Here is a 13,362-nt window from a genome sequence, read left to right as displayed (position 1 = left end):
TCCCCATTCACCTTTCTGCCTTACATATTATAAGATTACCTCATTTCACCAAATTACGGCATATTACTATCAGGCTCTCTCGGAACAATGGTAATTGGTAAATACTTAAGCCACATGTAAAGATACATATACAATATGACCTAAATAGATAATACGTGATACACATTCCATTATACTGATATGAACTATCAGCTATCGCAGAGTCGAGCACACTTCATGTTGTTACATTTTTGATGCATAGATCACCAATTGTAGATGATATTCACAATTTGCCGAAGTGGACCAAGAGAAGGTGCAGTATGACTGCGATATCTACTCCATTTTAGTTAAAATTTTGACCTTTTGATGAGATTGCTAGTTCGGTTAATCCTCAAGGTTATTTCTCAAATCTATACAATTCTGCCACTAATCATTGTCAAACGACATGTATTTCCTTTTAGTAAAACACGTTCAGATGATATTTTGTTCTGATGAATCTATAATAACATCACCTTTTGTTCTTTCAGTTTTAGTTACGGAGATTGCTCAAGAAAGAAACTAGCAGCTGTATTCTACTTGGCAAGTGTGAATCACGGCCAGGAAATATGCCGGCGGAAAGCAGTAATATGGAGAAAGACTCGTGCTTTCCAAAAATCAGAATTAGATACGATAGATCAAAACAACAGAGTGTGATTTATTCTATTTGCATCTATTTTTCATTTTTCATGATTGTAAGTAACATTGTTAACACTTTTTTTTTTTACTTCAAAACAGTTCTTCAAAAAACTAATTATTTGACATGAATCTATGTAAACAAGAAAATAGTCATGGAGATATAAGAATATTTCGTTACCTCATCGTAATCTGAAAACCAAGAACCGGACGGCAGACGTCAGTTAATGAGAGAAAAAAAACCCCAAACAAACAAACAAACGTTCCGATGTGAATATGTAAGATCGATTTATGCTTCATTTATTTCCATGTTTGTGCAGGGCTGGAATCGTAGTCTGTTCGGTCCGAGTTTTCCCGATATCCAACAGATTTGCCACATCGATCTGGAGCTGGGATCGTGGATTGTTACAACGTTTTATATTGGCTACGCATTTGGCGCCCTTATTGCTGGATTGTTAGGGGCATTTAATCAGAATTTGACATTTGGATTTTCTCTCATCACATTAGCGACTTCTGTTGTTGTAACTCCTTGGTGTTCTGTGTATTGGATAATGATAGCAGCCCACTTTTCACAAGGATTTTGCCAGGGAGTCGTAGATACCAGTAAGTTAAAAGTCTCATGATTTAGTTTTGTTCAACCTTATCTTACGAAGGAGTCATTACTAGCTCGTAATTAGGCAAATTGAATTTTAAAAGGATTCTAAAAGTGGGACTCGATTGTGACAAATCATGACAAAGCACCTTAATACGATAACTTGTAAATAAAATGAAAAGAAAAAAAAATGTATTTATATGAAAGACAATAATGTAGCAATAAATTTGAGGAAAATTATAAGAAAATCTGCTTTGAAGTTCGGCTTAAAATCCACATACACTCATCTTACTGATCTCATATTTCAAGTCAATTATCTCATTTTTATTTGTCTGTTTAATATGTAGTTGTTTTGTCTTTTCTGTAGACGTCTGAAAGTTTTGAATGTCATCTATTCCATATGAATATATGAATCAATCTTTTTAATGAGTCAGAGATGACAGCAACCTCATATCTAAGCACTAAAATATAATGGCATTTATTTTGGAAATCTTCTTTAAACATTACTTTCAGGTCTGACAAGGAAATCTGTCCAGTCTTGTTGAAATGATTTGCTCGACTTCTGTGAATCTGAATTAGATGATATCACATCTTTGTACATAAATTTACTATCCGAAATCTTTCAAGTAAGCCAATCTGATAGTGAGATTTTCCATTTCGTACCCTTTTCAACGAGCTGAGAGAATCATTCAACACAGAAGGCAAATTAATGTTTGTCCTGTATCACTTATACTTCCAAAGGGCGTAATGAGATACGAATCTTTCTTGAGCAAACTTCGTGAATGTATTTTTGTCTATTCTTTCTCTTTATTTCAGTCGGGAATTCTGAAATTCTACGTATATGGAAGAACAATCGTTTGCTGTACTTCTGCCTTGAGCTAAGCTATGCCATCGGGTGCTTCGTTTCACCTTTGGTAGCAGCTCCATTTCTCATGGATACCCTAGTAAACCAGACTTCGCTTACCAATATCTCCATAGTATATAACGTGACTACTTTCAATGAGAATTTCCGTAATATTTCTATAGCAGAACTTTTACGAAACGCTTCTTTTAGCCCTAATCTCGATAGCGTGAATACTTCCTCAGTCGTGATTCCATCGGCTACATCTTTCCAATCAATGATTTATATTCCTTACTCACTGACCGGAATTCTTTTTAGTTGCTTATCAACTTTCTTTTTCTTGATTTATGTTGTTGATAAACGCGAACGTACCCGTCGTTCACAAGAAACAAATATAACAGAAACAGATGACCACTCGAAACACGAAACAAAAGGAATATCTGAACAAGTTTCTGGACCGAATTCCGGATGCAATCCTATAGCTAGAGTACTCCCTACTAAGGTTAAAGTTTTCGCTTTAGTTACAACAAGCATTCTTTTGCTTTTTTATGATGGGATAGAAGAAGCTTTTGCTGCCTTTCTTACTTTATACTGTGTAGATTATTTAAAATGGACCTCATCAGATGGCGCTTTGATAACTGCCATGACCAATGTATGTGGTATCATTGCCATTATCGGTTCCTTGTTTATGAAATGTATCAACACCATTGTGTATGCAGGTGTCAACTGTGTTTTAATATCGCTTTCCTTTTTTGGCATATTGATAAGTTCGCTGTATTATTACGACATAGGTATGTGGATTTCTTGTTGTTTTCATGGTTTCTTTAAAAGCGTCCTATTTTCCCTGACTTTAACTTGGGCCAATGAATATATAACGCCAGTGACAGGAAGGATTGCGTCTGTGTTTATGATTTCTTGTTGTCTGGGCGCAGCAGTAAATCCGGTGATACTTGGATATATAATGGAGACGTATGGTAATATATGGTTGTGCTATTGTTTTGTAGCTGAAGGGTGTGTTGTTCTCTTCTTGTATTTTGTTATGGTCGTCATCACGAGGTATATCGTGAAACATTTCGGTAAAACTTCGGATACGTCAAATACATATGAAACTGCAATTTCAATGAGGGGCACGGTTATCGAAGAGTTTGAAAACGATGATGATGATGACTGAGAAACGAATTCAATTACTACTAGTAGTGACAATGTCTTATCCACGCCCGGTATTAAACGATAAAAGGACAAACATCTTCCTGTTGAATGGAGCTAGCTGATATGTAAATGAAAAACATGTTAGGTATTTTGTGTATATCTATCGTAGAGACCCAATCAAAATAGTCAAAAGTTAAAATATGCAATTTTCCTTTTTATCTTGTCTATGCGATCGTGCACTAAAGCACGCACCAGTTTAAATATCTAGCTACATACATTGTATAACGTACAAACTGTCGGTATTTTACGAGTAATCGATAAGGTACCAGTAAATATACTAGAGCAAACGAATATGTGGTTATGTGTTCCTATTGAGACAAGTGTGTGCTTCGTTGTTGATGCGGGAGGAAAGTTTATTAAGTTCTGTCAGAATACTCGATGAAATCTGAACTCCAAATCATGACATGAAGGCTTCATCAAAGAAGTTAATATTAAAAAAGAATACACACACGTAGTGTATTTTTTAGCCATGTGACTGTATCCTTCATATTCCGAAATAAGGTACTCAGAATAGGAATACGTTTACGACAATGTTTTTAAATGTACCATTAAAAACATAAAATTTTAGGTCAAGCAATTTTAGATTTTACGTTTTTTCTTATCTCAAAAATATACAGCATACTTTTACTGTAATAATCACATCGAATTTACCAGAGATAGTCAATCACAGCACAACAGGATAAAATGAGAATGTCAAAGAATCAGCGAGATTGTTAAAAAAAACTGAGGAAGGAGATATCAGTATGCTGATGGCAACTTCACTGAAGAAAATACGGAGGCCCGTCGCATGCCATTAAAAGAAATTCAGATAAAGTGTCTTGCCCAAGGACACAACAACGGCAGCATAGCCCGGTCAGTTTCCAAACTTCCTGAGAAACACAAACTTCTACAGATAAGAGGATTCGAACCATGCACTAAGCACCCGAGATAACGTTTACTGATGCACTTATCGACTTAGGCTTTTAAAACTGCCTGAAAAAATCCAGGACTATGAAATTGATTGGAACCAACCAATTAGGTCTTTCAATACAACAATATTTAGTTTTTGTAATTAAACCGTATTTGATAACCATGAACAATAATCCCTAGCGTATAAAATGTACACGAAAAACATGATAGTTAATCGTTTTCACATTGCATACATTTAATTATCGATAAGACCTATGTATTACTAAGACATTATACTAGAGGAAATGCATTAAATAAGACATATAAAATGAGAATATTCTAAACTTTTATTAACGTGATAGAGTATGGTTAGATGGTGATAAACATTTGCATTTCTCTCTTCCTGGTTTTATTTTAATAAGCTTTAATCCCAGGTAAAGGTCCATCATTTACACCTTGCCTTAAATTTTAATAACAAATGTATCGAAAAAAACATTTCATGATAATCGTTAGGGGATGTTGAAATGAATCTTTGCACGGCACTTGAAAAAGAAGTTTAAAATACAGTAGGTTTTGTTCAAATCTAATATGATACATAAATGACACAGGCTTCAAGCATCTATATTTATATCAGTACATGCAATGATTTTGGCATTAAAAGATGATGCGTGTGTCAAATGAACATCTTAAAATTACAGTAGTACTCAAATTTCAAACTGTACAATACCAGCTGCATATATTACATCCTGTGGGTTACACAGCACATAAAGTAACGACATTTTCCTGATATCATGGTTCCCTTAATTTTCAAAAAGGTTTTACTAATGCTCTTTCTACTTCTAACGTCCCGCTGTTGGTTAGTCTCTACAAACACTCTGCATACATATATTCCAATTCAAATAACATATTGGAAGCTCGTCTTTGTACGCTTCAGTTAAATTTAGATATTTGCTCCTGTATGGTGGCATATTCAAAATGTGGTGTAACGAGCACCTAAAACAAAAGTTCTGACATATTTTCATCCATAAAGGTTCTTCTATTGAGACCAATTGAATGTGCCCTGAAGTTAAGAGCTTTTACCTCAGTTACACCCATCTTTTAATTTCTAGTTCTATTCTCCCTTCCGATGCTTAAAGCATATGGATTGTGACTGTTTTCTAGAAGGTTTCTTTTCAGATAGGATTGAAAATGCTTTGATTCCTTTGGATAAAATTTTAGAAACTATTTCGAAGACCAAACCAGAATCTTTTAGATCTACCTCTCTATCCGGTTCAATGTCATAGAAATCGTACATACTTGAAACATACTCTCCAATTCCTCGAAGAAGATTTTTCTGTTTTTTGTTTGTCTCTTTCACCTTGGTTACCTCTAGTCTAGTCTAGTCTAGCGATGAAAAAGCAGATCGTCTCGCAAAGGAAGCTTTATCGCTACCACCTGTTGTTTTAACATTTATTTTCCGATTTTAAATCATTTATTAAACATATTTTAACACCTCAATTGCAGGAGGAATGGAATACATATACCAATAATAAATTGCACTCCGTAAAACCTATTGTCAGTGAATGGTATCCATGCTATAGAGACAACCACCGAGACGAAGTTGTCCTTGCCCGTCTTCGGATGGGCTATACATTCCTTACACATTCATATATGTTGAAAGAAGAATGTAATCCTCGGTGCATAGGTAGCAGTACACACTTTCTTGGTGTGGCCATGGGTGATATTTTTGTAAAGTAGAGAATCTCTGGACACGACGTTATTAAATTTCCGAGTTACATTTTCCTTAAACAGAAATACGTTTGATCTCATGTATGCAGTGTTGAATTTTTTATGTGTGTCATAGTTGAAATTTCTGTCTTATTTGGTGAGATTTTCAATCACAAATCACAATATATTGCTGTTTTCAGTGTTTAATGTGGTAACCATAGTTGTTAACAGTAAACATGTATTTAGAGAATGCTCTATTGTATATTAAGATGGCATGTGGTGTTTAGTTTATGAAAATATATACTTTCATATGTCTGTTTTGCACGGTTAATACACTGTGTATAATTATCTGGAATGTGTCCCTTATTTTTCAGAAAATGGCCATTTATCTGTTTCCTGTTACCTTATAGGATTTTACCAAAATTTATTGCATGACGAATATTCTTTAAAATTCTTCATTTGGGACTCATTTACATCTGGAATGGCTAGAAACATCAGAAAAGACAACAAAAATTCTGATTTGGCTCAATCGGTTGATCTGCACTAGGTGATAAAAAAGGGAGATGACTCTCCAATTTCTTGTAATTTCATAGCCAGACAATTGATAAGTTAATATCACCAGGTTATCGGTGATTGTACATTGACAGAAAACACCTGTGTGTGGTGTTCAGTATTCTTAACATTTTATACATGTATTGAGTTCTTATCAGTCTCGTGTGTACGTTTGTGTATGTAGTATGATAGTTTCGTAGTCAAAAGTAATAGGTCCAGAGAGATACTGACAATATCTATATATTAACATTTTGTTGTAGGTTTTTAAGCTTTTGTAGTGCAGTCAATTAGTGGATATCATTAAGTCAATTTATGGATCCAAGTATAACTAGGTACGAACTCCTCGTCACGTTACAGGGGCAATTAATGACTATTGTTTTTATGACATTACAACGAGGTGGTGAAGTTACATTGTGACATCATAAACAAAAGCCTGTCAAAACATTACTTTGCTTATGGCAACTGTCGACAACAGACTTCATCTCATAAACAAACTAAAAATCAAGTTTTCGAAGGACCAGCTATCCAAATTGCCGTTCCTTGGTGGAAAGGCGTTCGCCTGTCATTAAGTATTCATTGTTAACAGTACCTAGTTGACGGATGTTTTTTAACTTCATATATAGACTTCGGACAAAAACAATGGAACGACTGCACTCTTGCTAATCGTGCCCCATGTGCTTCGTTTAGATGACCTTGACAGTTTGTATTTACACCAAACAAAATAAATCATATCACACTAAAAAGATTATCGTATCTGTATTGGATGATAGATTCAAATGTTATGATAAATTAATTACCTGATATTTTTGTGATGTATTCTTGAGCCTTTCTTATAGCAGATATCTTTTTTGGAATAGACCGGTATATGTTTTGGATAGTTATAAGTCAAAACTGGTCCAAACGGGAACTTTCTCTGTTCAAGTCGGAACTCTGTGCCGGCCAGCTCATTGCGTTTATTTGGGTTGATTCCATAAATGTCTTCCAGAAATCAGAAACATATAATTATTATCCGGAAAATGTCTAGCAATCACCGGCCACAAGTTTTAGTCTATAAATAATTTCAATATAATATTTTCCGAATTCACGTTACCGTCAACACGAGTGAGTGTCCGCAACAGATCATAAGGCTAAGCTTTTTATCGTGAACTCTTGGAGAAATACACTCAGAACGATATGCTTCATCAGATTTCCTTCAAATGCACACTATTGTCTTTTTCGATTATAATCACACTTCCATCAGTTATTTGTAAAATCTCTAAAAGTAGCCATGGCATCAACAAGATGGTCTCCAGTGTGATGATCTTTCACTTTCCTTGTTGACAATACAAAGTGTGTCGGGAGCCAAGCCTCGTCAAGTAATTGATAACTCTTTTCTGGTGCTGGAAGTGCCAGTGGAATATTAAATATTAGAAAGCCATATTGCTTTTACTGATATACAGGATTTAGCAATTTCTGATTATATTCAACAGAGGACATATCAATCTTTAGAAGTACAGCTGAATTAAAGTACTATTTCACTATATTTGAGCTTTATAAACGGAATTTTATGCTCAACCGATTGCGGAAACGGAGCAGACACCTAACGTTGTCGATAGTAACTGAACTCGTAGTCACGGGATGCTGCTATATTTTTCATAATTCTAACAACGCTATCAAGGGGAGGAAAGGTAGCAATTATTGGTTCCAATTGGTCCTAAGTCGTGCACGTAAGTAATTTATGATTTGAACTCATTTCGTTAATGCCTTTCAATTTCATCCCCGGGACATCAGTGACAGAGTACAATAATTTCTGAATATATAAGATCGATTCGAACTCCGGAGACAGAGGGACAGGTCCCAAAATGACAATGAAGTAAACTTCTGCTTTAAAATGATATTCCATAAAATTCTATAAGAAAACCAATTATTTCTTAAATCATTTGATATTGATTTAATCCCCTGAGGCAAGCAATGGGAGGGAGATCCCTTATAGGAATTATATTTATGCTTTAAATCCTATCACAGTTCTATCACGCTGGCAATGTGTAATCACCTATGGTTTATAGTAGTTTAGTTATTTAAGAAGGTCAACGCCCAATTAGGAAAATTAATGCTTCGCTTCAAATTCTGCCATTATGAACAATTTTTGTAGAACTAAGTTACTTCTATGATCAGACGGGTGTGACCCAATGAAGGAAATTGAGACAGACGAGACGTGCTGCTTGAATTTCTCTTCATCCTGTATAATGTTTACGCGGTTTCTAAACATTTGGTCTGAAACGTAATCAGATGGAGCAGAAGGGTAATTTTTAATAGAATTGATGGACATTAGACTCTTCTGGGTAAGGATTGGAGTGTCCAATAAGCTAAAATATGCTGTATATCCCTATTTAAGTTGATAACTGATACATGACCACTATGTTGTGACTACTGACCAACCACTAAACACATATTGGAAATCATTTTCCTGCTGTAAATCTTCATAGTCAGTAGATACCTACTTAGGTCTTTTGTAGTGTATCCTGTTTTAGGACTCAACAGATGACACATTTGCTTCCTATCCAATTTAGGCTTCAGTATTAATGTGTTCAGTATAAATGGCATTGTTATGTAATACTAGTATAAGAGTCTATGACAACGACTGTTGCAACTCTTGAGACGTGTAGAGCTTCAAAATGGCACGGAACGCTGTATTGACCCTACAAACATGTTATAAAAACTGAAACGAGTCGCTGGAAATCGCATTACTTCAAGTGTATCTGTTGTAGTAAAGTTAAACGTTAATCACATGGATGTATTTATGCGGAAACAATATACATTTTTTACTCTTTTTAATACTATAATGACATTAAAAAAAGAAGAAGATTTTAGGCATTATTATCCGACACTTGTTAACCTGCTCGTGAATATTACCTAAAATATTGTGGAGGCACGATTTAGGGATTGATTACCATGTATACGTTGCATGAATACGTTAATGATTGAAGTGAGCAACATCAACATATATGCACAACACATGTACAGCTAGCACATCAATTACTAGCAAATACGTAGTCTAAGAGTGATTATATAAAAAATGTATATTAAATACCGATGTTCATTGACAATTTTCTTTCCAGCAATCCGTAACCCTACAAATCGTTTATTATACAATGAATGCAGTTAAATTGAGCCTTAAGTTACATTCCGTAGGCGCGTTCATTCGTACTCTCTCGCACAGACAAGAAACAAACGAAAATAGTACGATTTTGCTTTTACTTTTTTGATGGATTCGCTAAGTTAAAAAAAAAAATGTATACACACGCAAACACCCGGTACGTGTCACGTTGATAATTTATGTATAAGAATGTCCCTTTCGATCGACAGGAAAGACATTTTCCCTTATCAAAGCAGTTTCGCTACCATTAGGTGTTGAATTCATTTCTCATGCATTATCAAACTCTGATAATACTGCCCGTCATTGAAATTGCTGTTTCGTATATATCTGACGTATCCAAAGATTTACCAAAATTTTTCACAACATACCTCGTAATGACGACCATAGCAAAATACAAGAACAGGACAAAAAATCCTTCAGCTACAAAACCGTAACACAACCATATATCACCAAAAGTCTCCATCACATATCCAAACATGAGCGGATTTACTGCTGCGCCTAGACAAGAAGAAATCATAAACAGGGACGCAATCCGTCCTGTCACTGGTGTAATGTATTCATTGGTCCAAGTGAAAATCAACGAAAACAGGATGGCTCTGAAAAAACCGTGAAAACAACAAGAAATCCACATACTTATTCCATGATAATATAGTGAACTTATCAATATACCTAAAAAGGAAAGCGACACAAAAACGCAATTGATACCTGCATACACAATAGTGTTGATACACCTCATAAACAAGGAACCAACAATTGCAACTATACCACATATATTCATAATGGCAGTTATCAAAGCACCATCTGACGGAGTCCAATTAAGATAATCGACACAATATACAGTAAGAAAGTTAACTAAGGCTTCTTCGACTCCAACATAAAACGACAAGAAAATACTTGTGGTAAGTAAAGCGAAAACCCTGATCATGGTAGGGAGCTGTCTAGCTATAGGTGCACATCCGGATTTTGTCGCAACCGCCTGTTCTGCATTACCTTTTGTTACAGGAACGGGATTTAATTCGTCTTCGGGTTGTGTTATAGCAGTAAACTGAGAAAGACAGACTTGTTCATAAACAAAGTACATTAACAAAAAAGAGACTGATATGCAACTAACAAGAAATGCGGTTAAAGAGTAAGGAATGTATATCATCGATTGGACAGATTTAGTCGATGGAATCCCGTCTGAGGAGATGTTCACGCTATCAGGAGTTCGGTTAAAAAAAGTGTTCCGTGAAAAGTCTGATATAGAAATATTTGGAACTTCCTTATTCACAGTTGACATGTGATATCCTGTAGAAATATTATTAACCAAAGTCTGGTTTACAGGAATATCCATGAGAAACGGAGCGGCTACCAATGGTGAAACGAAACTCCCGATGGCATAGCTTAGCTCAAGGCAGAAGTACAGCAGACGATTGTTCTTCCATATACGTAGAATTTCAGAATTTCCGACTGAAATAAAGAGAAAGAATAGACAAAAATACATTCACGAAGTTTGCTCAAGAAAGATTCGTATCGCATTACGCCCTTCGAAGGTATAAATGATACAGGAGAGACAATAATGTGGGAAATATACTTACTTAACAGATGCATACAATGTTTATATCTATGATAGTATAGTAATCGCCAATTAATTGTAAATAATAACATATAAATGATAAAAGACTTCATAGTAGCGTCATGGTGCTATTTTTAGATAAAAATTTTTACATTGCTTGTAAATAAATGTCTTTTTGAATATAAAAGACTTCATAGTAGCGTCATGGTGCTATTTTTAGAATGTGCAAATGTGTCTATTTTATGACCCAACGCTAAATGTCATAGAAACGACATTCACAATGGATGATATAAAGGCGATCCGTCATTGCAGATGTTATTTTACTTTGTGCCATAAACATATCAAAATTTTTACATTGCTTGTAAATAAATGTCTTTTTGAATGGGCAGTTTTACGGAAACGCATCACCAGGACGATGTAAGCAAATAAGAAATTTCAGGGAGCATTGGCGTCCAATATTGTTTGCCATTTATTTGTTCTTCAAAAATGGAAATTTTATACACTCCACGGCGTATTGTCTTAATTATGTAGAATTGATAATAAATTGAAAATTCATGTTACGAAAACAAGAATTATTTACGAGCAGACGATGATGATCATGGACAACACTGGCAATCTGAAAATTGATAAATAGGATATTTTGTGTTCTTTCACGACACACCATCTTAATGGTTTGCAATGGATTTATATGTCATTTACATGTACGTATTATACAGCACCGATGATCAATATTCGTTTCATGACAGGATTAAAACGTTAAGCTTTATGATTTTTGCAGTTTAATTTGGATTAAATGGCCGTTGTTTTGATTAAGGTTACTAACAACATAATTCATAATTTCATAAATGTAAATGAAACCTTATTAAAAACTTACTGGTATCTACGACTCCCTGGCAAAATCCTTGTGAAAAGTGGACTGCTATCATTATCCAATACACAGAACACCAAGGAGTTACAACAACAGACGTCGCTAATGTGATGAGAGATAAACCAAATATCAAATTCTGGTTATATGTTTCTAACAATCCAGCAATTAAAGAGCCAAATGTGTAGCCAATATAAAATGTAGCAACAATCCATGATCCCAGCTCTAGATCGATGTGGCATATGTGTTGAATGTCGGGAAAGCACGGACCAAACAGACTGCGACTCCAGCCCTTTACAAACCGTGAAATAAATGAGCACAATTCGAGAATGCATAACTGTTTTTGTTCATTAACTGAAAATTCGAAGTCAAGTTCTTGAATTTCATAGTATAGCCTACGACTGGTGCTAGACAGAAGCACCTATTCTATTTTTTTTCTTTTCTCATAGCGGTATTTTATTGTTTTTAACACTTATGCATTTTTTTGTAAGTATATTGCAATTATGTCTGTTTTTTAACAGAAAACTACTTACTATCATGAAAAATGTAACATAGATGCAGATGGAGTAAATCACATTCTGTTGTTTTGGTCTATCGTGTCCAGATCTGCAAATGGAAGTACTTGGATCTATTTCCATTTCATTGTTTTCCTCCGTCATATTTCTTGATTCCGGTTTACATTGGCCAATTATTAAACAGCTGCCGGCTTCACCCTTCTTCAACCTTCTTTACTAAAGCTGCAACATAAGAACATAAACTGAATCGTAGTATAATCACAATAAGATCACTTTTGAAAATAGTTTACCAACGACAAATACTTGTGTTAGTTAGCTTCATCTCAGAGTTGTCTGTATTCAGGCTTAGTATGAATCTTGAAAATATAAAAAAAGTTTCCTTCTTAGATTTTGGATAGAAAATACTAGCACTTTTCTCTCTGTCATGCAGATCGAAATTGTACGCCGTGAAGTAGAATACAGATATGTTCAATATACTAAACCTCACTCAGCTCCTGTTCAATTCAGTTCATTGAGACAGAATCTACGATGTATTGGTTCCTACATCAGAAATATAACAACCTCAAGTGTGTTAAAGTCTGAGTTAGTGTCGAGCACATTTTCCTATCACTTTGACAGAGTATGTTCCATGTATTATCTATGTGGGTCAAACTACAAGTAAAATGTATCTGTATCGGTGACGAATTTATTTGTAACTTAGATTCCAAACATTACATATACTTAGCCACAGTTAGGAGTTATCTCGTTGTGACAATAATGTGTCCTCGTATGACGACTTCGGTTTATCTCGAGTTTAAATATGCCATAATGGTGGAAATGGTGAAACCGCTTTCGATATTACTGCGTGGTTA

The 13,362-nt window shown here is 34.9% G+C and overlaps 2 protein-coding genes across 2 annotated transcripts; one reads left to right on the top strand and one right to left on the bottom strand.

The window, feature by feature from the left end:
- Window positions 1–584: 584 nt before the first annotated feature.
- LOC132561823 (major facilitator superfamily domain-containing protein 4A-like) lies at window positions 585–3,255 on the top strand. Its single transcript, XM_060226523.1, has 3 exons — window positions 585–710; window positions 972–1,254; window positions 2,060–3,255. Exons 1-3 carry the CDS (start codon window positions 585–587, stop codon window positions 3,253–3,255), a joined length of 1,605 nt encoding a protein of 534 aa, XP_060082506.1.
- Window positions 3,256–9,853: 6,598 nt separating this feature from the next.
- Window positions 9,854–12,655, bottom strand: LOC132561822 (sodium-dependent glucose transporter 1-like). The gene is made up of 3 exons (XM_060226522.1): window positions 12,530–12,655; window positions 12,006–12,288; window positions 9,854–11,025 (listed from the first exon to the last, which is right to left on the bottom strand). Exons 1-3 carry the CDS (start codon window positions 12,653–12,655, stop codon window positions 9,854–9,856), a joined length of 1,581 nt encoding a protein of 526 aa, XP_060082505.1.
- Window positions 12,656–13,362: the final 707 nt, after the last annotated feature.

The sequence above is a fragment of the Ylistrum balloti genome, unplaced genomic scaffold, assembly GCF_031769215.1.
Source record: "Ylistrum balloti isolate Yb309-2 unplaced genomic scaffold, AGI_CSIRO_Ybal_v1 Utg371286, whole genome shotgun sequence".
In the NCBI taxonomy this organism is placed as follows: Eukaryota; Metazoa; Mollusca; class Bivalvia; order Pectinida; family Pectinidae; genus Ylistrum; species Ylistrum balloti.
This window is presented reverse-complemented; position numbering and strand designations above follow the sequence as displayed.